Raw genomic sequence first — 24,191 nt, 5'->3', positions numbered from 1 at the left:
TATGAGCTAACTTGTGCCTACCGCAGCTACAGAAAGGTGTTTTTTTTTTTTTTTTGGGGGGGGGGGGGGGGGGGGGGGGGGTTAATTGTGGCTTCAAGGAAGACTCGGGTCTCTTGTTGCAATGCAACAAATCCTTTACTATATGGCGAACAAAAAGGCCCAGACATTATTTTCCCGTATAGAATGGGACCCTCACGTTGTAATTATTTTTTCTTTCTTCTTTTGTTGTATTAACTCCGTAATAGCATGAAGCTGGTTCAACCTATTCAATAATCAGGTATCAAAATGTGCTTTAAATGGTTTTAATTTGAAAATACTTTAATAAAACGAAGCAAAAGAAAAAGCCCAATAACAGCAACAACAACAAAATTACTTCCTGAAGTGAGCCGACCGCAGAACTCATTTTACCGACGTTCATTAAGATTTCATTAACAGCCTGATATTTACTTGATGGTTGGTTTTGGGCTTTGACCAATCCAACATGAAAACTTCAGTGAGCTAAGTAATGTCACAAAATGAAACGTCAAAAATAGCGATTTAGTGAAGCGCATAAATATGTATATACAGTTAAATAGAAATATAATAAAAATGTAAAAACTTAAAGCTTGTTTTTGTTTGATTGAACTAATATGAGAATGTGACTTTGATCTGATTAACTTCTAACCTGTGTCATAAATCTGACCCACTTCAATCCAATCAAGGTTATAATAAATTTTGCAAATCAAACTTTCCAGACAAAACACAACACATTTTAATTTTCTGATTTTTATTTAAAAGGGCTATACAAACCCTTTCATATGAGCTTAATTAACATCACTTTGAACATACCACAAACTGAAAACAACGCATTACCTAGTAAAATAAATTACTGAGGAATGTAACAAAAAAACAGTCAAGGAGAAGTGCAGCAATCATAGTTGCACGACAGGAGACATGTGACTCCATTTAATGCTCTGGGTTTACTGAATTATTCCAACCCTGCTGTAAGCAAAACAAAGTTAAACAGTAAAAAGGATAATAATAATAATAATAATAATAATCATCATCATCATCATACTGTAAGATTCAAGATTAAACAAAAATCATGTTGGTTCCCATATATTGTGTGCTTGACATAACTACTGTGGGAAGGGTGGTGGCATGGGGTAGGGCACCATTGGTGGAGGGGGTGGTGGCTGTTGGGCCTGCGGGGGTGGTGGCTGCGAGTTGAAGGGGAATGGCGGGTGGTTCATACCATTCTGAGTGGCCCTCTGCATGGCCCCAAACTGGGGTGGGCCCTGAAAGCTTTGGTTACCAAAGGCACCCACCTGGTTTGCTGGAGCACCAAAATTACCCTGTCCGTTGCTGTTGTTGTAATTGTTGTTGCCATAGCTACCACCAGAGTTACCACTGTTGCCTCCATAGTTGCCACCATTTTGGGCTTTGTTGCCACCAAAGGCATTTTTTGGCCCACCACCAAACCCTCTATCACTTTCCCTGTCCCTGTAGCTGCTACCACCAAAGTTGCTCCTACCACCTCCATACCTATCACGACGGTCATCCTTGTAGCCACCTCTTCCCCCCCTTCCACGACCTGGATGAGACAAAGACAGAACAACAACATAAGGAAAGAAAAGGGAGTGGGTTCACGCTAATACCTAAACCTAACATCAATATATAATAAATGTAGGAGACCCTGATTAGATGGGAAGAGGCTGTAGGAGAAGTTAAACCACCTGGACCAATGATTATCTTGTGAAATGAAATACAATTGGGTCTTTTTTTTTTCCCCCTTATACTAAACAGCAATTCAGTATGCTTATTTATGCCAAGATTTTACCTCCTCTGTCCTCTGCCATCTGAATCAGCTTCGGGTTAATGGCCTGGTTGGCCTCGCGGAGCACAGAGATCAGGTCACTGGCTTGTTTCATGTTGTTGGGGGTGAAGAAAGTGTAGGCTGTGCCCGTTTTTTGACTTCGGGCTGTGCGTCCAATACGATGGATATAATCCTCAGAGGAGTTAGGGTAGTCATAATTGATGACAAATTTCACATCCTCCACATCTGTGAAAGTGTTGCAGTGTGGCAAAACAAAACACGGAGGCCACACAGGATTTTGCACACCACAACAGCCAGATCAAAGGGAAAAGTTAGCAACTGTGAAGGCTAGGGAAAGAAAACGGTCATTAGGCTGTGGAGGGAATGTGTTAAAACAACATAATATTGTGCACACAACTATTCCATGGGAATACTACTGTGGGAAGAGAGAAACGATGCACACTCCAGTTGCTTACCATAATCAAAAAGATCCAAAAGACATTCACACTCCCTTTTGTTATAAAGGGAGACAAAAAATGGATTTAATTCTTACCATAAAGGAGTATGCATTCACTAGTCCTTTCCCAATGCAGCGAAATCCCCCACAAATTGTCAAGTGACATCCAGGAGCTTCTACGCAGTTGGGCCACGATATGCACTGGGGCGTCCTCGTGCCAATATAGGACATTTTTGCAGGTCCGTTTTTTCCCAGTACACTCTCAAAAGAAGCCTGATATTAAAAGGCCACACTGCTTGTCTTGCCAAGACAAAATAGACCAAGTGCTAATTTGAACGGGGGCCCCGTCAAGAAAAATAAAAAGTCCCAAGCATTGAACCCTGTGGGACCCCTCAGCGAACACAGAACAATTGTCCCCACACCATTCATCAGTCTCATCAAGGCAAGATCTTCCAAGAAGCCAGTGTTCACTTGAGAAAATGTCTCTCGTTGGCAGGTCTCGACATGACTATAAAACGCAGGCGAGGGAGGAACTTTGGTTTGAGCTGTCTCACTCTTTCTCCTCTCACTAGGTGTTCCCACTACCCCCTACACACATGTGCCAGGTCTCATAAATTTTCAGAGACAAAATATTTCAAACTGCTCTCTCCATTTCAAGAAATCCAGCACTTTGACGGGGAAAGAAAACAACTGAAAGCTCTGACAGGCTGACAAGCACCCATGCTATGTGATACAAGCTCCGAAAGGTAATTGTTCCAAATCTCAAACAAGTGACTTGCAATACGGCGCTCTCTAACACAACAGCATGCAAGGCAAAAGTCACATCAGCATCAAGCATATTGTTTTGTTTTGTTTTTTTGTGTTCTTTTTGTCTGTTTATTTATACGTTTGAGTTGGAAACAGCTGGATGGCGTTTGTCAGGTGAAATCCATTGACAGAGAACAGATGTGTGCGTATTTCAACAACATATCAGAGACAAAGGCTTAGCCACACAGCCTTTTGAAGATCACTGGCACACAAGAGCTTTCACCTCTCTAGGCCCACTGGGTGGCAAGCCAGTTGAGCACATCCAATATGTCATCCTTCTCCCTCTCGAGGCCTGGGACTGTCATGCCTAGCGCCTGCCACAAAGACTCCACCTTAAGGTGAGAAAAACTCAGAAAATGCATAGGAAAGTTAAAGAAAGCAAAACCACTTTCTTTAAAATAAGTGTAACACTCATAAGAAAGAAGTGCAACTCAATGGCATACTGACCTAAGCCACGGGAAGCCACGTCAGTAGCAATAAGGATTGGAGCTTTGCCATATCTGAATTCTGAAGGGAGAGAGTCGGTGTTTAAAAAAAAAATAAATTAAAAAAAAAAAAAAAAAATCACAGGGCAGTCTGTGAAATTGACACTTAAATTAACTGCCAATGCCATACATTAAATCTCACCATTTAGGACCCAGTCCCTCTCCTGCTGGCTCTTGTCTCCATGAATTCCCATGGCTGGCCACCTGTGATACACAAACTAAGCATTAAAACTTTCCAGCTTAGACACAATTCAGTGGACTTGCGTCCAACAGGCAACGAGAAACCAGTTATCTACATAATTTGTTTTTTCGTTAACAGTGGAATTCATTTAAGGTACAGACATATTTTAAAGTGACAGGAGATAAAATCTTTACCCATCTCGTCTCATCCTCCTGGTGAGCTCGTCACACCGCCTTTTGGTCTCCACAAATATGATGGTTTTATTCTCCTTTTCACTCATTATCTCCTCCAGCAAACGGATCAGTCTAACAGAGACGAGATTAAAGAAGTTTGAGACAAAATAGCTTTTTATCAACACAAAGGATCAAAGGATCAACTCCTCCTGAAGAGGAAATGGAAATCATCGACTGACTTGTCCTCTTTCTCCATGTCACTGCACACGTCAACTATCTGCAGGATGTTGTGATTGGCACTGAGCTGCAATGCTCCAATGTTGATCTGGACATAGTCCTTCAGGAAGTCCTCAGCCAGCTGGCGAACTTCCTTAGGCCAGGTGGCACTCCACATCAGGGTCTGACGGTCTGGCTGGTAACAAGTGAAAAGACATTTCACAGCTTTCTGTTCAAGTTAACACTTACATTTATATGTTAATGTAAGAATGCATCAATTGGATCAAACAGAGTCATTTGATTTCATCAAATTGGGGTTGTGCCAGTTTTCTGGAACCTAATTTAAAAAAAAAAAAGAAAGTTAAATTTTGCCCATTAGAAGGAAATAACACGACTCACCCGGATTTGTTCAACTATCTTTCGGATTTGAGGTTCAAATCCCATGTCCAGCATGCGATCAGCTTCATCCAGCACCAGGTAGGTACAGCGACGCAAATTTGTCTTACCACACTCCAGGAAGTCGATGAGACGGCCTGGAGTTGCGATGCAAATCTCAACACCTTAAACAACCATTAGAAAAACACAGTGTGAAATAATTTCTTACTGGTAAATATCCCACAAGTAAGGCATATGCAGAAACGCCAAAAGTTCTTCACGTGTAATCAAAATAAATGTAAGTTACAGCAAAGAAATGCCAAATACATCTTGTAATCCACTTATATAATCATGGTAAACATACCCCGCTCCAGGTCTCTAATCTGGGGTCCTTTCGGCGCACCACCATAGATACAGGTGCTCTTGAGACGGGAGGCCCTGCCATATTCAGCAGCCACTTGTTGCACCTGCTGAGCCAGCTCACGAGTTGGTGCCAACACTAAGCACTAAAGGAAGATGCGTACAGTTTTTACCTTTCTGGTTCAAAACATGTATTGGACATTCATCAAGCAAAATTCATCATAATCCCATAGAAATATTTGCTCTTTCTATATGTGTGTGTGTGTATATATATATGTGTATATATATATATATATATACATATACATATACATATACATACATACACACATATACACACACACACACGTCAGCATTAGATGTATGCTTGGAATTACCTGAGAAGTAGAAGTATAAAGCTACTATAGCTCAAAATCTTGTTTAAAAATAGAGATAAAAAGATGTTAAGGTGTACATACAATAGGTCCATCTCCATGCTCCAAGAATGGCTGATGTTGGATGTGCACAATTGCAGGCAAAAGGTACTATAAAAAGATAAAAATAAAAATAAAATTAGTCTCTTGTACAGGCAGTTAATTTTAATGAACACAAGATTATATCATTGTCTGTTAGAAAAGCAAGCATTGCTAACCAAGCAAACAAGTATTTCCACATCAGCAATCTAATTCTTGTATCAGGTGATCGTTGTTGCAGGTTGTTAAAAATCTTGTCTAAAATTGCTTTAATTCTGTTCAAATCCCTGATCTGGACAATACTGTTGTTTCAGGCTGCCTTCTAAAAGCTCTAACTTCGTAGCGGAAAAATCTGGTATTGTATAACTGTTCTTAGACACATAAGTGATACCAAAACTCTCTTGTTTTTGTTGGATTGAAATGATCTGAAAAATGATAACCTGAAACACTTCACTTACAGCAAGTGTTTTCCCAGATCCAGTTTGAGCGATGCCAACCATGTCTTTGCCACTGAGGGCTACAGGCCAGCCCTGAGACTGAATTGGAGTTGGTTCAGTCCAGTTCTGTTTGACAATAACATCCATGACGTAGCCTGTAGAAATAACATAAGCAAAGCTGAAGGTTTCTGGCAGTGATGACAGTATGCTGAAATATTTAAACATACATTATAAAATTGCATGCGGGGCGGAGTATACATTTTCACTCACTTGGAAAAGCAGCTTCATGGAATTTTACAATTGGCTTGGGGCAATCTCTGCCTTTGACTGTAACTTCTTTACTTCTTCGGTACTGCTCAACCTCTTGCTGGAATTGGAAGAAGAAATAATGGAAATTGTCAATACAGCATAACAAAACAACAAGAAAAGCCTATGGTTGCAAGAGATGGAATATCTGTCTTAGGTGAGCTTCAAAAAATCTTTTGTCTCCACAAATGGGACTCACATAAGTACACACAAATAAACATGAAAGCATAAAAAGAAACTGAACCTATTCTTACAAGTGGTCTGTGGGTGACGTCTGGGTGCTCCTGGTAGAAGTTCTTCTGAAACTTTGGAAGCTCATCAAGGTTCCAGTGCTTCTTCCGCAGCCTCTCACCAGGGTTGCCAAACTTTCCAGAAGGTGGTCCGCCCCTGTTGCCTCCTCCACCACCACCAAAACGAGGGGGTCCTCCACCATACCTTGTGTAAAGGGCAAGAGCACACAATTTAAAGAGAAAAATTAAAAACCATGTTTATTAAGGGGAAACCAACTTTTCCCTTAAAAGCTGGGTGAACTACTGTTTTAAGTGACTTGAGATAACTTTGGTTTTGAAATGTGATCTATAAATAAAGATGGAGATGCTACCATCTATATAAGATGTGTTTTCTTTTCTTTCTTTCATTCTTCTCTGTTCAAACTTTAATCATGCTATGTTTTAATGTCTCTGTAAAGCACTTTGAACCACCTTGTTGTCGAATTGTGCTATACAAATAAACTTGCCTTGCCTATAAGGAGAGTTGTAGGATTCAGCATTTATGTTTGGCCGGACTTAAGGTCAGTAATAAGAGAATCCCCATTCCTGCACACTGATTTTAGATGTTTGTTTTTTGTTTTTTTTTTAACACTTTTCTTTGGCTCCACCATCTCAGACATGTGCAGCGGTGACACTTCAACACAAGTAAATACACAATATTGGAGTACATTTTTGTCTGCCCTGTATTCTAGCAAAAAGGAAAAGAGCTTTGATTGTATAAACAGGGAAATAAAAATTGGAGACAGGAGTCCCAATTTTCCGATCTGAAAGACACTTCATACATTAGAGGCAAAACTTGCTAACTAAAAATAATAAATACTGTTCAAATCAAGGACACATTTGCTTTTGGATATTTCCCCCACTGTCCCTATTTTTCTCCAGATTGTGTTATCTAAACAGCACCCTGCTCAGCCTGAGGTCGGTCTAGGCTGCTGCAGATTACCGAGCTCATCCATATGTGAACCGAGTTTGACAGGACTTTGACAGGTTCACACGGCGATAAAATGGGGCTCAGCATGCGCCGCAAAAATAGACACTGAGATCAGGTCCTTTAAAATACACCAGCAAGACCTCAAAAACCGATGTTTGTCAGGAAGCCTGCGTTGCGAAACGCTCAAACAGCAAAACACAGACGGAGTCGTCATTAGCTGCCATTTTAGCTCTAATCGGCGGGGGATCGGACAACATCACACAGCCAAGTCCACTCAAGGCTGTCAGGCCGCTGAGCAACTCTTTTTTGTTTCCTTCCCACATTTATTAAACGAGTGAGACCAAATAAAAACTGCAGGGAATATAAACCAGAAGACAATTGCGTGGTTTGGTGAAAACAGCCAAGGCGACGGGACCGTTAGCCGCCGCCTGCTAACCCCGAGCTGACAGCGGACTTACCCTCTGTCTCTGCCTCGGTCTCTGTCTGAAAAGCCCGGCATTGTGGAGTAGACTGTTGCGGGAGAAAAACCTGGTCCAGGTTCCTTTAGCCGGCGAGGAAAACCAGGCGGTTAATCCAGGAAAGGGCGAAAAACCGCACAACGAAAATAAAAAGAAAATGCCGGCAGACAAAAATCTGTCTGGAGAGACGGATGTGAGGTCAGGCGAGGCGGATAACTCTATATCAATGCGCGTCACACGCCGTGGCACCCGTGTGGCACTATTTTACTTCCGTGCACATGTCCTCAGTAACGGGAGACAGAACGAGAGAATAAAGATACACATTTAATCAGAAATGTAGTTAAAACAAAAATGGTCCTTTTAGAGGCTGCACTTTGTACTGCCGTTGTTATTTATCCTTTTCCTTCTCACTCAAACACCTGCCATTATGACAACACAACCACAAACTGTAAATAAAAACACAACAGCAGCAGAAACTGCAGCCTCACACAGCTGAATCAACACTTCTGAGAACACAACAAACTTGCTATACATCTTTTTTGGCAAAAACAAGGCCTGTGTTTATCACAGAGTTTGTTTTAGCAGTTGCACTCATTAAATCCCAGAAAAGCTAGACAGTCAGTAATGAAGCAACCTGCTGAACAGCACATAGGAGGCAGAGCGCGTAATGACATTTTGTGATAAATTATAATTCAGTGACACAGTTAAATACAACAGTAATTTGATGATGATCTTCTGTTAGCTGACACATGAAACTGACCTCCAACTTCATCTTGGGAGCTTGGTGTCAAAACAAAAAAAAAATTATTTGAATAACTGCAGAGACAGCGATACAACTCAGACATTATACACACTTGACCTCCTAAGACCTGAACTCTTGCATGGCATGCATTCTTTCGGGTGTGCTGTTCGTCATCTTGAATCTAACCTGTAATGAATTATACTCTTCTGCCACCACTACGTGGGCGTATAGTGGCCGTATATGTGGACACCAGGCCCTTGAAGAGAAAAATGTAGCATTGTGGCCTAGTTGACTCAAAATGTGATGGCCTCATATGTGGATGGCAGGTCCTAGAAGGTCACAATAAAATCACAATATTTAAAAAAAGCAAACTAAAATACTAAAAGCAAAAGCAACATGAAATGTGATGTTGACTTTGTTTAACATACTATTTTAACATAAAATAAAATCTATTGATTTCACAGTGAAGTTGGCAGACAATGAATCTACTTCTCTTTTATTTGGAAGATGGTAACGCATATTGTTTTATTTAATCAAAATTGCCAATCTTACATTTTGTCCAGGATACTTCCAATGACTTGATACAACCCGGTAAACCCAGTAAAATTAACCGTACAGAACTAACTCTCTAGGTTTACTGTTCTGTGGTCAGTGTTATCCCAGCCGCTCATTACTCGTCGCTGTCCTCGTCAAAATCAGGAAAGCAGAACTCTTTCTTGTATTTCTTACATTTCCACTCTGTGTATTTAAGACAAAAACAGAGACATTTGAGTTAGCATTCCTGCAGAAATGTTCCAGTTTCTTAAACTCTCAACTCTTATCGTAACTGTTCTAACCTTTAAATGTGAAATGTTGCTTTCACACACAAAAGCATAACATGTTCATTGCTCAGAATAAAGACAGCTGCAGTAGCTCTCATCAATGAGACGAGACGATAGGATGTAAGTGACAAGATTTTACTTACTACAAATCATGCTCAACCATGTGTGGAGTTTAGTGATGTTAGCTTTTAATTGGCCTGTTGTCTTTGTGAAGTTAGCGCTGAGTGCATTTCGGCGTTTTTCTACATCCAAGGAGGTTCTGGCTTCATCCACTGTTGCAACAAGGTGGACAACAGAACAGTAACTGAATATGCCTGTTTGTTTTGACATAACAATTGTCACAAAAGCAACATCTTATGAAGTGCTTACCTTTTTGTGTTCCCTATTTATGCCACAAAACTGAATTAAGAAAACTCACATTCAGCTCTGAGGTAAATGATTCCCACGAGCAGGAGGAGACATGCTGCACCCAGGAACAATGAGCAGACTTTTAACCAATTCCTCTTTCCTGAGCTTTCAATGACCACAGACACTTAAAGAATGCACAAGAATTTTACAGCTATTAGCCAATACTATACATCACATTCATCAAACACATAGTTCTTTATTAAGGGAAGCTATACATACACACATAATGTAAATTCATCCCTACATCGTTGGTGTATTTGCCTACTAACTTGTTTATACTTGGGGTGTCCATACCTGGGTGCTGAGCCTCTGTGGATCGTTGTGTAGTTGGTGATATGCCCTCCATCCAGGGATTATCATACACTTTCAGGCTTTCTGCACTGAGATAGATGTCCGCTATTTTCTCATTGTTCTGATCACGTTGAAGCTTCCCGATGATGCCAGGCTCCTCGTATACATTCTCCGACATGTCTCAGTGGCTTTCAAACAGTAAACAGGCAATTTAAATGAGATCAATAAAAATAGTCAGCCTTTAATCCTGCTGTAAGAGTAAAGTCTGCTGTCCGACAGAGGCTGGACACACAGGCGGATGAAAAAGGAAAAAGAGCACAAAACCAGGAAGTTACAGTTCAGTATGGTTTGGGCTTCTGCTTGTTCCCTCTAAGTCCACCTGATTGTCTTTGACATTTTACAATGGTTATTGTTAGTTTACACTAATACCCTGTCTGTGATGTGTGTTGAACACGAGTCTAAAATATTTAGGTGTACAGTTCATGTGATACATTGATGCCATTTGAAGCTTTTACAAATTCATATATCTTTTATATAAATGTACTTAAACTTTAACATATATATATATATATATGTTTTATCTCAGCACTGTAAAAGTCATATGTACAAAATCACTCAGCTATACAAAATAGTGTTTATTTGTTATTGAAATATCAATTACACATACATTTCATCCATTGCATACAAGCTTGACTTTGCAAAGACAGGTGGAAAATGTATAGTGTTATACCTGAGAACAAAAAAGTTGTGGAGTCAGTTCAGTGTCAATGTAAGCATTTTCTCACACATATAGTATAATGATGTAGTGCATTGGAGATCATTCCAGCTGTTTATATTGGAAGATATTTTAGAAATCTCAACACAGTCTTCATTTCCCTTGTATCCATTATCCGGCTGATTTTGTCTCCAATACCTACAGATTAACAAAAACTGTTCAGACAAAGATTTAAACCATTGCTAAAAAATTAGATATCAGTGCTGTTTACATCTGCAAAATGTACTTCCACAGCATGTTATGCGGTCAGGCATATGATTTCAAGAAAAATTAGAGCTCATTTGTCACATTTGTAGTTTGGCATTCAGGGTTAATACATCAAAGTTAACCTCTTCGTCTTCCGGATCTTTTCATATTTTTGATTAAAGTGTGCAGACTTCTCAGAGCATTAAGACTGCGAAGACCTCTGGGCTTTAATGCAAATGACAATAGTTAAATTCTGCAGTTCCTTGCTCTGATCAAGAGGATTGTCAATAAATACAGTCAAATAATGAAAACATAAAAAAACATTTTAAAAAAATCTAAAAAAAAAAAAAACTTACAATTTAGTGGCCCTAGTTCCATCAATCCATTTCCAGACACCTTCCTCCTCCTGATCTGTGAGGCCAATCCAAATGCCGTTGTGAAATGAGTTGAGAAATATCTAGAGTTAAGACATTTAGGTGCAATGTCATGTAATTTAGAATGATCACGTCATCACAAGTCAAAATGGTCAGGATGTAATTTGAGTTATTTCAAATTCAAATTATTCATTTGTAAATTTAAAAGATTTAAGATTGTCAAAAGTGATTATGCAGATTAAAGATTTAAAAACAATGAACATTTTCTGTTACAATATTTACATGCATAAAATGTCTCTATCAGTTATTGTATGTGCCATTCTCCTGCTTTACGGAAGTCAGCATGGACTTCTCTTCCCATTTTCAGATATTTGAACAAGACTGAACCTGTTTTACCGCAGTGACCTTCTAAGGACAATACTCGGTATTTAAAATATTAAAATCAAGAATTAGGGATGGGAAAACAATGGCTTTCAGAAGAAAAAAAAACTTCCATTGTCCAGTCACCTGTTCCTCCTCACTGGACACAACCACCAGATGAGCATCAAGACTTTCACAGGACTTCATGCTTTCCTTGTTGTTTTTCTTTGAGGCAGACAATAAATAACAACTGTTGTCAAACTTTACCCAGTTGCCAGGACAGGACGAGTTATCTGTTTAACACAAAAGGTGCTTCATTTACATCACTGCATTCAAACAAGGAAAAAGAAACACTACTGTTAGTTTTTACATGCTCTGCTCATGTTATCACCAAACAGTCCGATGGGAACAAGATGCTGTCATTTTGTTGTTGTTTTTTTTTTTTAACAAATGCAACATCTATAAAATTTTCCATTGTGTGCTTCTTGCATTTTTATTGCTACACAGACAAATCTCCTGTCTTTAAAAAGTCGTTCTGTTAATCCCTTTGTGCAACAATCAGGTGTGCATGAGAACGATTCCAATCCACTTAATATTTGGCCAAAAGTGACTGCATTTTCCAGAATTTTGAAACTATTCTTTCAATTCAAATCATGACCCATTTGACCACTCACCAAGCAGCTCCTGTAGTCTGTCTCTCTCTGCAGTGACTTCAGAAATATTTTCCTGTAGTTGGTGCGTCTGTCGGGTCAGCTCGGCATTGAGGTTGTTCATCTCTCGGTTATCTGTCCACAGTTTTTCTCTCTCAGTGGTCAGGTTAGCATTGACTATTTTGTCTTGAATCACTGCCACACCATAAAAAACGCAAATGTTCAAACATTATTTGTATGCATTTGAGTAACTCATGAGCATTGGTTTAAATTGATCAATCAGGAAAACTTACATAATATCAAGACAACAGTCACTGCAGCCATTAGGATAAGACACAGCAGCACCAGAAACACTACAGCAGGTCTGATGAAGTTGTTCTTTGCTGGAACAGCTAAGAGCACAAATGAGTAACAGATTTTTCATGCCAATAATTGAAAACCAAAATGGATCAACATGAAATGTAATGGTTTCCCCAAGACTCCAAAGAAAAAAAAGATCATTTAGCATAAAAGGTGTGTAACATTACAAAATTGTATACAGACAGACAGATGAATACCTTGCTGCTGGTCCTCAGTGGTGACCTGTGATTTTGGCAGTGGGCTTCCTGTTGCCCAGTAATTGTCATAAATGTTCGCATAATCCTTATCGATGTTTACATTTCTGTCCTTCTCTTCAATCTGAAATCTAACTTTCTTGGTGATGTCTATCGTAGAATAGATTTCCACAGACATAACTGAACAACCTCTCTGTGTCTCTGTGTACAACCACACTGAGTAGTTCAGATGTAATTTGCTTGACTCTCTGCAACTGCAATTTGAGCGTGGATGTAAATACTACTTCTGTCACACTTCCCTGCTAGGGAAGTTGAAGAAAATCACTCAAACACAGGTGTAACAGTGGATAGGAAATAGAATCATTCCCTGGCCAATGAAGCAGGAGTATGAGGTCTACCTAAGTAGTTAAAAATAATTTGTAATTTCATCTCACAAGCTCAATATGCATTTCATGTCAATTTTGTCAATTTTTGTTGATAAAATGCCAATGGTGACAATCTTTAAGCCTCTTGTTACAGATTATTTCAATATTTGATCAAATATTAAAAGACTCAAATCTATTTTCAAGTGCTGAACCGAGTCTTAGTATTGAATTCTATACCTTACACTGCCCTACCCTGCTTACACTGGCTGCTTTTAGTAGCAGTGACCAGATTTGGTATTCATTTCAAAAACAATAAACCAAGGACACAAAGATTTCTAAATCCAAATTAGTTGGAAAAATAAATACAATTTATTTTACCCACATACAATGCAGCCACAAGTTGCAGTCACTGAAGACTTGCGACACTTCAAAAAATAAAAATTCCAGGTGTGAGTTATGGTACATATAGCACAGTTAGATACACAGTTTGAGTTACAAAGGAAACACTGAAGCATTTAGACGCATAGCACTAAAACTTTCACCTTTAAAGTAACATGTTTACTTGTTTACTCTTTGTTCTGGAGAAAGCTGTTGGTTCAGTCTAATGTTTTACTCTTCCTTTCACTGACCTAAGCTTTTCATCATCTTAATACTCATTTCTTTAGCATAATAATAATAATAATAAATAACTTTTTTTTGCTGCAAAAGTTTTCCTGTTAAATAACTGATCATACTGAGAACAAAAGAAATGACATAAGGAAGTGAAGTAAATATCATTTGAAATCATTGTAACATTTCAACCTCACTTTCTTTATTTGTAGGAAAAAAAGAATAGAGAATTCTTTTAAGATTTTGAATTGCACTGTGACGTGAACCTGACAACACAACAGACTATTGTGTTGCTTGTGTGTGCACAATGGAAAAAAGTTTCTGTCCACTAGTGGTCAGAAACACAACAAGAAATCTTTAAATCCTCAAAACAATCAAGCATTTGTATGATAAAACTCATAAAAATTCCCAAAATCCTGTTTAAAATGCCATCTCAGGTCTGAATGTATTTTAGCTATATCATTATTTCTTAAAAAAAAAAAAGCACATCTGGTTTCACTGCCAAAATGCACCATGGTTGTATAAAATCTTTGTTAGCATAATTTTGAGCAGTATGGGAAGAAAAGGCTTCATTGTGATTATACCCAGTTGGCCTGGGCTTTCTTTCTGTAATGCAGTTGTTTATGTACTTGTGATTGCCTTAGCCTGATAAACAAAAATAATGTTCTCCAAGTTTGCCCCTTAATTAATATCAGTTAACAAGCGAGAAACATAGCTCAATATTAAGTTGCATAAATATGGCAGACGTCACAGCTCCTCTTCTCTGCGGTGCTTTATTTTTTACCGAAGCAGAGATACAGAAGACCAACTTGCTGAATATCCAGTTTGGCAGCATTTCAAAGACGTTTAGCTGGCCAGCGGAGACACAGACTGAGTAAGGGACCTTGGCCCACCTCAGTGTGTGCAGATAGTAAATAGTAAGCAGAGGTAAATTCACAGTAAGGAGTGTCACTTCATTCAGACAGGTGGGAAGTCACAACCTGAAAACTTTTCACAATAACGCCAACATACACACACAAATACTAGGGATGAGGCTGCCTTTGTGCAGAATTGGCCACATCAATAAGTTCTCACACACATGCTCAAACTCACTCACTCACACACTCTCTTCTCATCCCATTTTTCAACCTTTATCCACCTGGCTATTCAGCTTCATGTCCTGCTACTGCTGGTTCACTCTATAAGTTCCTCAGGCCCTTTTCTTCTTGCATAAGGCTTTCAGTGAGAACAAAACCACTAGTCCAGTTTCACCTTCTTTTCCTGGCTCAGTGCTTCATGATTTGAGATTCATTCGTGCCATCAGCTGTTCATAGACAGTCCAAGCCATAGCAGCCATTAGAGTGCGCCGAAGAGACCTTGGCACAGCCCCGCGAAAAAACCCAGCTATGCCATGTTCCTGAAGGAGAAAACGAGGAAAAGAAAGGTTCAGTGTGATACTGGTGAAATTCCAGTGTCATGTCCTTCATGCAGTAAGATGGGAAATTAATAAAATGAGTACACACCATGTAGATGTAGCGAACAGCATCAGCTGTACTCCAGTGGGATGGGCTGACTTGAATGTGGGTCTTCACCACATCAGCTGGTTGCGTTACCAGTGACGCCAACACACCTGCAACCACTCCACAGCTGAAGTTCACCAGTGGAACATAGGCTGACGAAGTAACCTCTGAGAGCGAAGAGAAACAAGGTATTAGAAGAAAGGACGAGTAAACTTGTGTATGAGATGTACTGCTGATTTTCTTCATGAAGCACATAAAATAAGATATTTGAATATTTGGTGTTTGTTTCTTGAGACCAATAGTTGCAAATTAAACATGGAAAAAGTTGTAATGGCACAATGTGATGTTATTTTAGATTAATCTTTAATTCCTCTTGTTTTAATTTAAGTTTCCTTCTTTGTTTATTGATTGATTGATTAATTAATGGAAAATGCAGATGGGAGGTAATCTGGATGTATGGGAGGAAAGACAACAAAAAGAAAAAAAACAAACTTTGAGATGAACAGTACAGACACCAAAAACTGACTTCAGAGGAGAAAGTTGAAAGGCAGTAAACTATATAGTGCACACTTTAATAGTTTTGACATTTAATGACCTGAATTTTGATTTGCTGTTGTAGTGTGGCTCTCACCTTGAGGAAGCGTCCTTTTGGCCTGGCTGTAGAACATAACATAGATGCCAGAAAATGGAGCATCCCGGAGCAGCGTAGCCGTTAAACCTGAAAAGAGAGCCCGGATTCCCTCTGTCTTGTACACACTCCTCAGAGCTCCAGCCACACTCACATAGTTGTAATGGCCACTCTGAAACAAAATGTAAGCATCTTCAATGAACATAATTATTTACACCAGGGCTTTCAGACATAGTTTATACTAATGCTGTAGTTAGAAACAGTGGCCATTCATTTTTATTAACTAGGTGGAATTCATTATCTATCAGCTACACTGTCTTGAGTCACGCAAAAACAGAACATTCATGATCTATGACAGGGTGATGGTAGATGCAACAGATTTACAGACTTTTAATTCCAATATCATCTGTTTTCTCATGCAGTAAAAACAGAAAGAAACTCTTAACACAAAGAGAAACATCATCTCCCTGTCCCAGAGAAAGACTGCCGAAGGACTCACCTCACATACTTACAGAGCTACTAAACCTGCTAAATGAAGCCTCCCTGCTTCCCTCATGTGGATTAAGCGTTCATAAAAAGACTTTTTTTTTTTTTTAAGACTGAACCAATTTCATAGTCATTCTCTGAAAATGTACTTACTGAAGTCCTGGGGGGTATTCCAGGTAGGAGGTTCAACAAACTCTTGAGTCTATCCCTGAACCCTGAGTTGACTTACTCTGAGATGGGGAAACTGAGTATCCGGTTCCAGAACAGCTGATCTGAGTTGGTTCAATCAACTCTGAGTATGTTCACTTCGAGTTGCGCATGTGCAAAACCTCTTTAAAAAGCCATCATCAATGGAGCACAAATGAAATAAAAGATATTAACATGAATTGAATTCTGCTTAACCGTCAGAAAGAAGGCAGAGGCCCAAAAAACGAGTGGAGCCGCTATCACCACCTCTGACAGAGGCTGAGGGCATCCCGGGGTCACCCCCAGGATACAAGTGCCTACATCAGATGTAAGTATACACTTGTGTCTCTTAAATATTAACAAACTTAGCACAACGCATAAAACTTGCTGTGATGTGAGCGCACGTCCACGGTATGTGAGATTGGTTGTGTATGGGCGGAGAATGTTATTGAGATAAATGACAGACTCCTTTGGAAACGCCAGGACATCTAATCTCCTGCCACATAAAGCATTTCGAATCACTTGGCATTTGACATCAATCGGATTGGGAATGAATGGGCAATCCATGTCCAAAAGCTGTCTTTGTGTGGGAGGAGACAGGTAGAAAAAAAACCTCCCAGCAAGCAAGTTATGTTCAGAGTCTGCTACCATGGTGATTAACTCAGAGTTTCAGATACCCCTCTTTCTGGAATACCCCTCTGTTCTTCAACAGGCTTGTGGTTGACAACAAAACTGTAGAGGCAAATTCAAAAGGGCCATTTCGTTAATGATAACTACGCTACCAACAACAGGGAGTTACATTACATGAGCAACGTATTTTTCAGCTGTAACCCACCACGCTAATAGTTACTGAAACATAATTATGAGATTATCACATTAGCTACAGCAGGAAAAGCACAGGTGTTAAACACAATTGAAATAAAAGACATTTACATGTCAGCGGACCATGAAAATGATTTGTTGTTGTTATTTTGAACTAAAATATTTTGTTCCTTTAAAATCCACCAGTCAAAGTGATTCAAAGATCTCTTGGTAAAGAAACTTTCATGCACCTCAAAGCGTGTCTTTATGACGGTGAATGGCAGCATAGAGACACCAGCCACAGCTCTTGCACTGGCTCCAAGAAGAACAGCCTCACCAGCATTGGGTGCCCGCTCCAGGAAGAAGTGCTGCTTCAGAGAGTAGAAGGTGCTGAAGTATATGCCGACCCCAGGGATGCAGCGAACAAAGGACTGCCAGAGAGAAATACAAAGTTTTAGCAGCTTATTGAAATATGTGAATGAGATAGAGGCTTAAGTTAAAAATGCAGTATGTAATATAACATAAAAAAGACTGAAAAAGTTGTGAGTGGTTGGTAGAGCAAGTCACTGAGCCGTAACACAAATTTAAGAAGACAGAGGAAGGGACATCACAAGGTCCATTCCTGCACAACAGCCCTCACTGCTTACAACTGCAGAATTTCAGGAAATATTATAAATACTAGTAAATACTAAACATGGATACTCACTGGTGAAACTCCCTTCCAAAGACTAAAGAAATTCTCAGTCTTAATAATGTTGATGAAAACAGTGAACATCCCCACCTTCGGTGACCTGCAGGAAGAATTTAGGAATGGTTACAGGAAAAATTTCAGACAAATGACAAACAGTTTTGGCTGACATGAGGTGAACAACACAGCTCTGAACAAGCATTTTGCGCAAATATTATCCTTTGGAAAATAGAGCATATTCTCTTCCCCTGTGGATGAATGTTTAAAAGAAAAATTTCTTAGCTTTTTGCCATGCTTATCTTCTTGTTAAACAGGCCTGGAGAGCATGTTACTCATCATAGTGTGTGTGAGTTGAATGGCTTTAAGACAATATTTGTAAATATATGAGTTCTTGCATTTCCGCACACATGCGCAAGATGCATCTTTGTGTTATGTGGACACGCACCCTGGCTTGGCATTGTTCTGCAGAATCTGCAGCCGTGTCTTTATCAAATCCAAAGGCTGGAAGAGCAGTGTAGAGCAGGTACCGCTGAGAGAACCACACATGAAGGCTTTGAGAGCTGGGTGAGCCTGAAGACAATGTCGGTGAAAGAGGGCAACAGTGGAAGGAGACAGAGAGGGATGAAAAGAAAGGAGAAGAGGCAAAGAGAGGATAAAAAGAGGGAGTTGACAGGAAAGCAAATGTAAAGAGAAATTGAAATTATAGCCAGGAATGAGAAAGGCAGAAGAAGGGGATAAGATGAAGAAAAACAAAGGATTAATCACAGTTAAATACCTGAACATGCAACATCTAACATCACTCTGTATGTCTCATCTCTGGTTGAGAACCAGAGAAACATTATTTAAACACATGTTTGCATCAAAAATCTTGCCTCAGTCGGTATGTGCCCCAAAATAATAAACCTTACATTCCAGACTCTAATTTGGATCTAAATTTCCTTGTATGGCATTTGCAACATTGCAAAAAAGAAAATGCTGTAAACAGAAGAGAGGCCAAATTCGCCCACAGAAGAGATGATGGAGATGTGCAGAGAGCGCGCGCGCACACACACACACACACACACACACACACACACAGACAGACCTGGGTTGCATTTTAATGAAACTGAAAACAAAATTCATTTGCATGCCTTATGGGCAAACAGACAGAAAAAGTATGGCACAGACCAGTGCAGTCAGATGATACAATTGAATTTGAAGGTAAAGACAGAAAATGAGGAGAAAGAGAAAAATGTTTATCTGAGCACAGCAAAAAGAACCATATTTACAGCAACAATAGAAACACCAAATAAATAAAGTATCTGCACTATATATATACACACACACACACACACACTTTAATGCACGCATTACACACTCCTACCTTCCCCAGGCTGCCCTGAGCTTGGTTCTGAGAATTCTGTTTTTCCTGCATTTTGCCTGCTTTCACCTGCCTCACTGTGAAATTGCTGCTGTTATCAATGTTCTATTATCAAATAAACCTTCCTTCCCCTCTCTCTCTCTCTTTTGAACCCACAGTGGCTACCTCTTTCTCCTCTGCCCCCCCCACAGTTCTGAAGCAGCTTAATCCAGCATGCGTTTGTCAGTAGGCTTCTATCTTTATCTTTCAGAGACACACTCACACATCAGCATTTCACTGCACCCTCCCAGCAAAGCCTACTGCTAAATTGTATCTTTGTCAAACGCCATGAGTCATCAAGTGGCTGTGTGTGCATGCTGGGTAGGGGGCTTTAAATTGGGTCACCGAACATGTATTTAGAAAATGTCCATTTCCACAAATTATCAAAAAGGAATATCCTTCAGCATTTGGTGTGAGGAACAATTGACTATTATCCTAATTCAAAAATATCCTGTGAAAATAATAAAAATCAAACTCTGAGAACACATTGTCATTGTCAACACTATCTTGACTGGCCAAATAAACGAGTGCCCAACTTTCAATCACGCTCCATTAAAAATCAAACAATCCTGAGTCCAGAAGATTCAGTCACATTTTGCCTTAGGCTCACTCTCTAATATTCAGAACCATGCAGAGGTTAGAACTAGAAATTCACTGAGAAATTATAAATGACGCTCCAATCAATTCCTCTGGGTTTAGGGGCTCATTATGGGGTTGATGAGGAAAATGAGTGAGCTCGACTGCTACACTGGCTCATTGGACTGTGTTGAAGTTTTGTAACCTGTCAAATTCATGATTGACTGAATGGATGAAACATGGTAATTACCAAAATACACATTTATGAACTGATTTCTAACACACGCTATTTAGAGTAATTCATTAGTCAACACCTGGGATGTTGGATGAACAGTCATATAGATAATGATACTTTTATTTCATTTACTTTTATTGTTATTTTCAAGAAAACATACCACAAATACAAACAGTAATAGAACAAACAGCGGGAGGATGATCCATCACACAAGTAACATTAGTCCACACATACTCCATATTATCCATATTAATTTTATTCTTTGCAATAAAGTTTGCGGGATATGCCCACCATAGAGGCATATTGTTACTATACAAAATTAGGCCTTACAGTTAAAACATAGGTGAGCCATTTTGACCTAATTTCAGCAAAGATATCACTTTTAGATCTCAGTTTAAATTTGATTCTTTCCATAACTACATACTGTAAACAACATCCATCCAATCATTTATAGTTGGTGTATCTCTTTTCAGCCATTTTCTGGTCAGAGCCTTCTTGCTTGCTACTAAACATTTATCTCTCTTTACACTTTTAAGTTCTTATAAACTGTTGATGCACATTATTTTAAAATTAAAGCAGATTTTGAACTTAAAGACTGCCTCCAAGACGCCATGGACACATCTCCAAAATGGAGCCACAGAGGGACATTCCCAAAAGATTTGGAAGTAGTTTCCCACAGTACTTCCACAAGACCTCCAGCGAGCAGTTTGATCAGAGAACTTAGCTTTCTGTGTTGGGGTACAAAAGAACAGTCAAGTTCTTCCAGCTGTATTCCCTCCTAGAAGGAGAGTTTATTGTCAACAATCTTGTTTTAATGACCAGAGTATGGTCTCCCTTTAAATTATGCAGAGCATGATATAGTCTAGAAATTATTTTTGGTAAATGCCATCGCTGTAAGCTTTTTGGAAAATATCCAACATCCGTTTCTGGGTCACGGGCGGTGGTGTAGCCGAATCCCAGCCAACGTTCCGGGTGAGGGGCGGGCTATATCCTGGACAGGTCACCAGTCCATCACAGGGCCAACAGACAAACAACCACTCACACTCAAGTCCTACGGACAATTTCGATCACCAATTAACCTAGACATGCATGTCTACATCTCTGACATGTCTTTGGATGGTGGGAGGAAACCGCAGCACCCGGAGGAACAACAACGCTAACCATTTTGCCGCCGTGCTACCTAATATCCAACATTTCGTGTCATCCTTACCTTAGTTTTTTTCTAGTAAAGTCCTGATTTTGCAGATTATAGTTGTCCTTAAGGTCCTAGAAGCTCAACATTGTAACGTTTTTTTACTGGGAGTCCTTTCCCCACCAAACTCTCTATCTCTTTCCAGTTAGATCTGTAATTGGGCTTGGTCTCAGTTAATGATACGTGTTTAAGAAATAGTTAAAAGGGAAGGAGTGAGACAGCCGAATCACAAAGACATTGACAGTTAGGCCCCTGTCGCTGTCTGATCACGGTGTTCATACAGCCAGCAGCCGGTGGCGCACTCACCGCAGCTAACTCCATCTTTGACTTGGCTGCCGAGTCGGACGAGTCCAGTTTCTCTTTTGCAGTTGCTGTTTTCACGCTGGTTGATTTCGGTCAACGTGTCTACGTGGAGGAGAAATGAGAGCAGCCATGAATCCCCTTTTTGCCCGATATCAGCCTGAAGAGCCGGTGTGTCAACCGATTTGGTTCCCCGTTGGCATTCCTGCTCCCCCTCGAAAAGCCGTGTTAACTGACACCGCCCACAGGACCAACCCGGGACAACTGGTTTGACGGAAAGCGAAATGGTACAAAATGATTGACAATTTGCGTGAGATTGCAGTGAAAACGAAATTTCCCCGTTGGTTTGATCATCTGTTATTTCGTTCGGTATTACCAGTCATTGAAATAATAATTGCAAATTTGCGATTTCTTAGCTCTGAGTTCACGACTGTTGATTTGTTTACAATTTCTCCGTGTAAAGAAATACCATTCTTGCTGAATTGTTATTTTGTCTATGAAACAGTTTAACTTGTGGATCATCACAATGACAATTATGTAGACCTATAGCCTATTTTATGGGCATGTCGTGCAAGAGATAACAGTTAATGTGTAGGCATCCAGAAAAAAAAAAAAATTAGTGTTCACTGAATGGATCATTGACTTTCGTATAAATCATGCCCTTACTTGGAACTAACCTAGGGCGTAACGAAATTCCCAACCCAGTTTCCCAAGGGCGCAAAGTTGATAAATTTGGGTGGCCAGGATGCGCGTTTGTCAAGTGAATGTATGTCCATTATGGTAAAAGGGACAAACTTTTGTTCAACGAGTTCGTGAATTATGAAAAATAATGGATGCTATCTGGTGGGTGTTTCCAATGAGCAGAAAAATGTCATTCGCAGGCGCTCCGCCCGTTTCCAAATTGACGGTAAGCAATAGTAACGTTATGCGTCAAAAATAATGTCATCAATTCGTCAGTCGAGCATGCTAACCAGTTAGACAGTAGCCCATTTGAGCCCATAGTTGGCATCCATTTATACAGAGATTGACAATTAATGGTCGAACAAAAGCATTCTCAATTTATTGTTTTACATATAACATATCATTAACATACACATTGGTTTGTCACATTCAGCTTTCCGTACACCCAACTGTGTTTCTATTTGCGTACGTACGGTAACATAGCAACTACGCACGACACAGCGGTAAATCGGCGTGAAGGGGAACAGGAACCTGGGGGAAACCAAATCGGTTGACAGACCGGCAACAGCTGGTTAGTTACGGCTATCAGCAAGACACCTGCTCTCATCACAGTGCAGGCCAGCTCAGTCTCGTTTCACTGAATAAATGCCAATATTAATAAATACTTAACATTAATAAAACACCTTTAAAGGTAGGCGCCATAAAATCTGCCGATATCATAATTTGTTTCTGGAAACATCCACCAGCTGTAATGTGGCTGCGACACCCTCACTCCACTAGCTCGCAAGCTAAGTTAGCATGTTAGCTCCTCTTACCGGACTTAGAGGATGCCACGGGCTGGAGTTCATGGTCGCCGCTGCCGGCTTCGGAAGCAGCATATTTCTATTCAATTCGCTGTGACAATTGTCCTCAAAACGTTTCGTCACAGTATAACTTCAGTGAACTCCACTCCCGCTGAGCTCCTTCAACTTTCTGACAGCGCTAGTTAGCTTTAACGCTAGCAGCAGTGAAGTGGTTCTTTAACTTCAACCTGTTTCACATCTACGTAAAGAAAATCGTCACGTTTCCGGACGTTTCCATCTCCTCTTTCACCCGCTTCCATCCAATGAGAAAATAAGAGCTGAAATAAAGCTGCTCTTTGGTTTACCTCTGACTGATGACTGACTCAACGACTGTTAGCAACTGACTAGGAAGGATCACCTCTTGCAGAGGTGACGCACACACACACATTCAGGCTGGTTGTGAGCCTAACCGGTTGAGTCATGGGGTCGGTCCGGAGGTCCTGCTTCTGGATTATAGGCTCCCTAATAACCTGTGGACCTCAGTCTGTGTTGTAGTCCATAACAACAACAATGAGTGGAGTCGGTGCAGTTGTATCATTGACCACATAGTGTCACTCCTGACTGTTCAGTCCATAAACTCTACACGTGTTATGAGCAGAGTGGGAAAGTTGAACTGAAAATAAATAAATATAATCCCTGTCGGAATGCACATCCACAAAATAGCGATTGATCATGAATCACCCTACTGTCAACTCCTCTGGAATGTCTCCCATGTAAAAGTTAAAGAAAAAGACAAGTCCAAAATCTCAGAAAAGTAGGTTAGAAATGTGAAATGATGCTTCATGAGGCACTGGACCATTTCAGCTGTATGGGTTCGTTTCTTGTTTTTTTGTAGTGAGTT

General features: G+C 39.9%; 3 protein-coding genes across 11 annotated transcripts; all 3 read right to left on the bottom strand.

Annotated features, from left to right (window-relative positions):
• Window positions 1–755: 755 nt before the first annotated feature.
• LOC115042548 (probable ATP-dependent RNA helicase DDX5) lies at window positions 756–7,884 on the bottom strand. 2 transcript variants are annotated; one of them, XM_029500851.1, is made up of 13 exons: window positions 7,703–7,884; window positions 6,299–6,479; window positions 6,009–6,105; window positions 5,760–5,893; window positions 5,308–5,373; window positions 4,854–4,995; window positions 4,514–4,674; window positions 4,138–4,310; window positions 3,920–4,030; window positions 3,687–3,748; window positions 3,507–3,566; window positions 1,814–2,041; window positions 756–1,294 (listed from the first exon to the last, which is right to left on the bottom strand). In XM_029500851.1, the coding sequence occupies exons 1-13, from the start codon at window positions 7,741–7,743 to the stop codon at window positions 1,119–1,121; spliced, it is 1,632 nt and encodes a 543-aa protein (XP_029356711.1). In that variant the 5' UTR covers window positions 7,744–7,884; the 3' UTR covers window positions 756–1,118. The 2 variants fall into 2 exon arrangements, with proteins under 2 accessions (XP_029356711.1, XP_029356702.1); XM_029500842.1 differs by having other exon boundaries at window positions 756–1,573; window positions 1,820–2,041; window positions 7,703–7,881.
• Window positions 7,885–10,482: 2,598 nt separating this feature from the next.
• LOC115048524 (CD209 antigen-like protein E) lies at window positions 10,483–13,099 on the bottom strand. Of its 2 annotated transcripts, none has more exons than XM_029510049.1 (6): window positions 12,867–13,099; window positions 12,603–12,701; window positions 12,334–12,504; window positions 11,807–11,952; window positions 11,282–11,382; window positions 10,483–10,877 (listed from the first exon to the last, which is right to left on the bottom strand). In XM_029510049.1, exons 1-6 carry the CDS (start codon window positions 13,039–13,041, stop codon window positions 10,718–10,720), a joined length of 852 nt encoding a protein of 283 aa, XP_029365909.1. In that variant the 5' UTR covers window positions 13,042–13,099; the 3' UTR covers window positions 10,483–10,717. The 2 variants fall into 2 exon arrangements, with proteins under 2 accessions (XP_029365909.1, XP_029365920.1); XM_029510060.1 differs by having other exon boundaries at window positions 10,737–11,150.
• A 481-nt stretch (window positions 13,100–13,580) lies between these two features.
• LOC115043560 (mitochondrial glycine transporter B-like) lies at window positions 13,581–23,858 on the bottom strand. Of its 7 annotated transcripts, XM_029502165.1 has the most exons (8): window positions 23,324–23,853; window positions 21,834–21,932; window positions 18,571–18,695; window positions 18,144–18,228; window positions 17,689–17,868; window positions 15,968–16,136; window positions 15,340–15,503; window positions 13,581–15,233 (listed from the first exon to the last, which is right to left on the bottom strand). In XM_029502165.1, exons 2-8 carry the CDS (start codon window positions 21,846–21,848, stop codon window positions 15,111–15,113), a joined length of 861 nt encoding a protein of 286 aa, XP_029358025.1. In that variant the 5' UTR covers window positions 21,849–21,932; window positions 23,324–23,853; the 3' UTR covers window positions 13,581–15,110. The 7 variants fall into 7 exon arrangements, 6 of the variants coding, with proteins under 6 accessions (XP_029358025.1, XP_029357999.1, XP_029358008.1 ...); XM_029502139.1 differs by having other exon boundaries at window positions 18,571–21,932; window positions 23,324–23,858; XM_029502148.1 differs by lacking the exon at window positions 23,324–23,853 and having other exon boundaries at window positions 19,489–22,312.
• Window positions 23,859–24,191: the final 333 nt, after the last annotated feature.

Source organism: Echeneis naucrates, chromosome 1 (genome assembly GCF_900963305.1).
Source record: "Echeneis naucrates chromosome 1, fEcheNa1.1, whole genome shotgun sequence".
Lineage (NCBI taxonomy): Eukaryota > Metazoa > Chordata > Actinopteri > Carangiformes > Echeneidae > Echeneis > Echeneis naucrates.
This window is presented reverse-complemented; position numbering and strand designations above follow the sequence as displayed.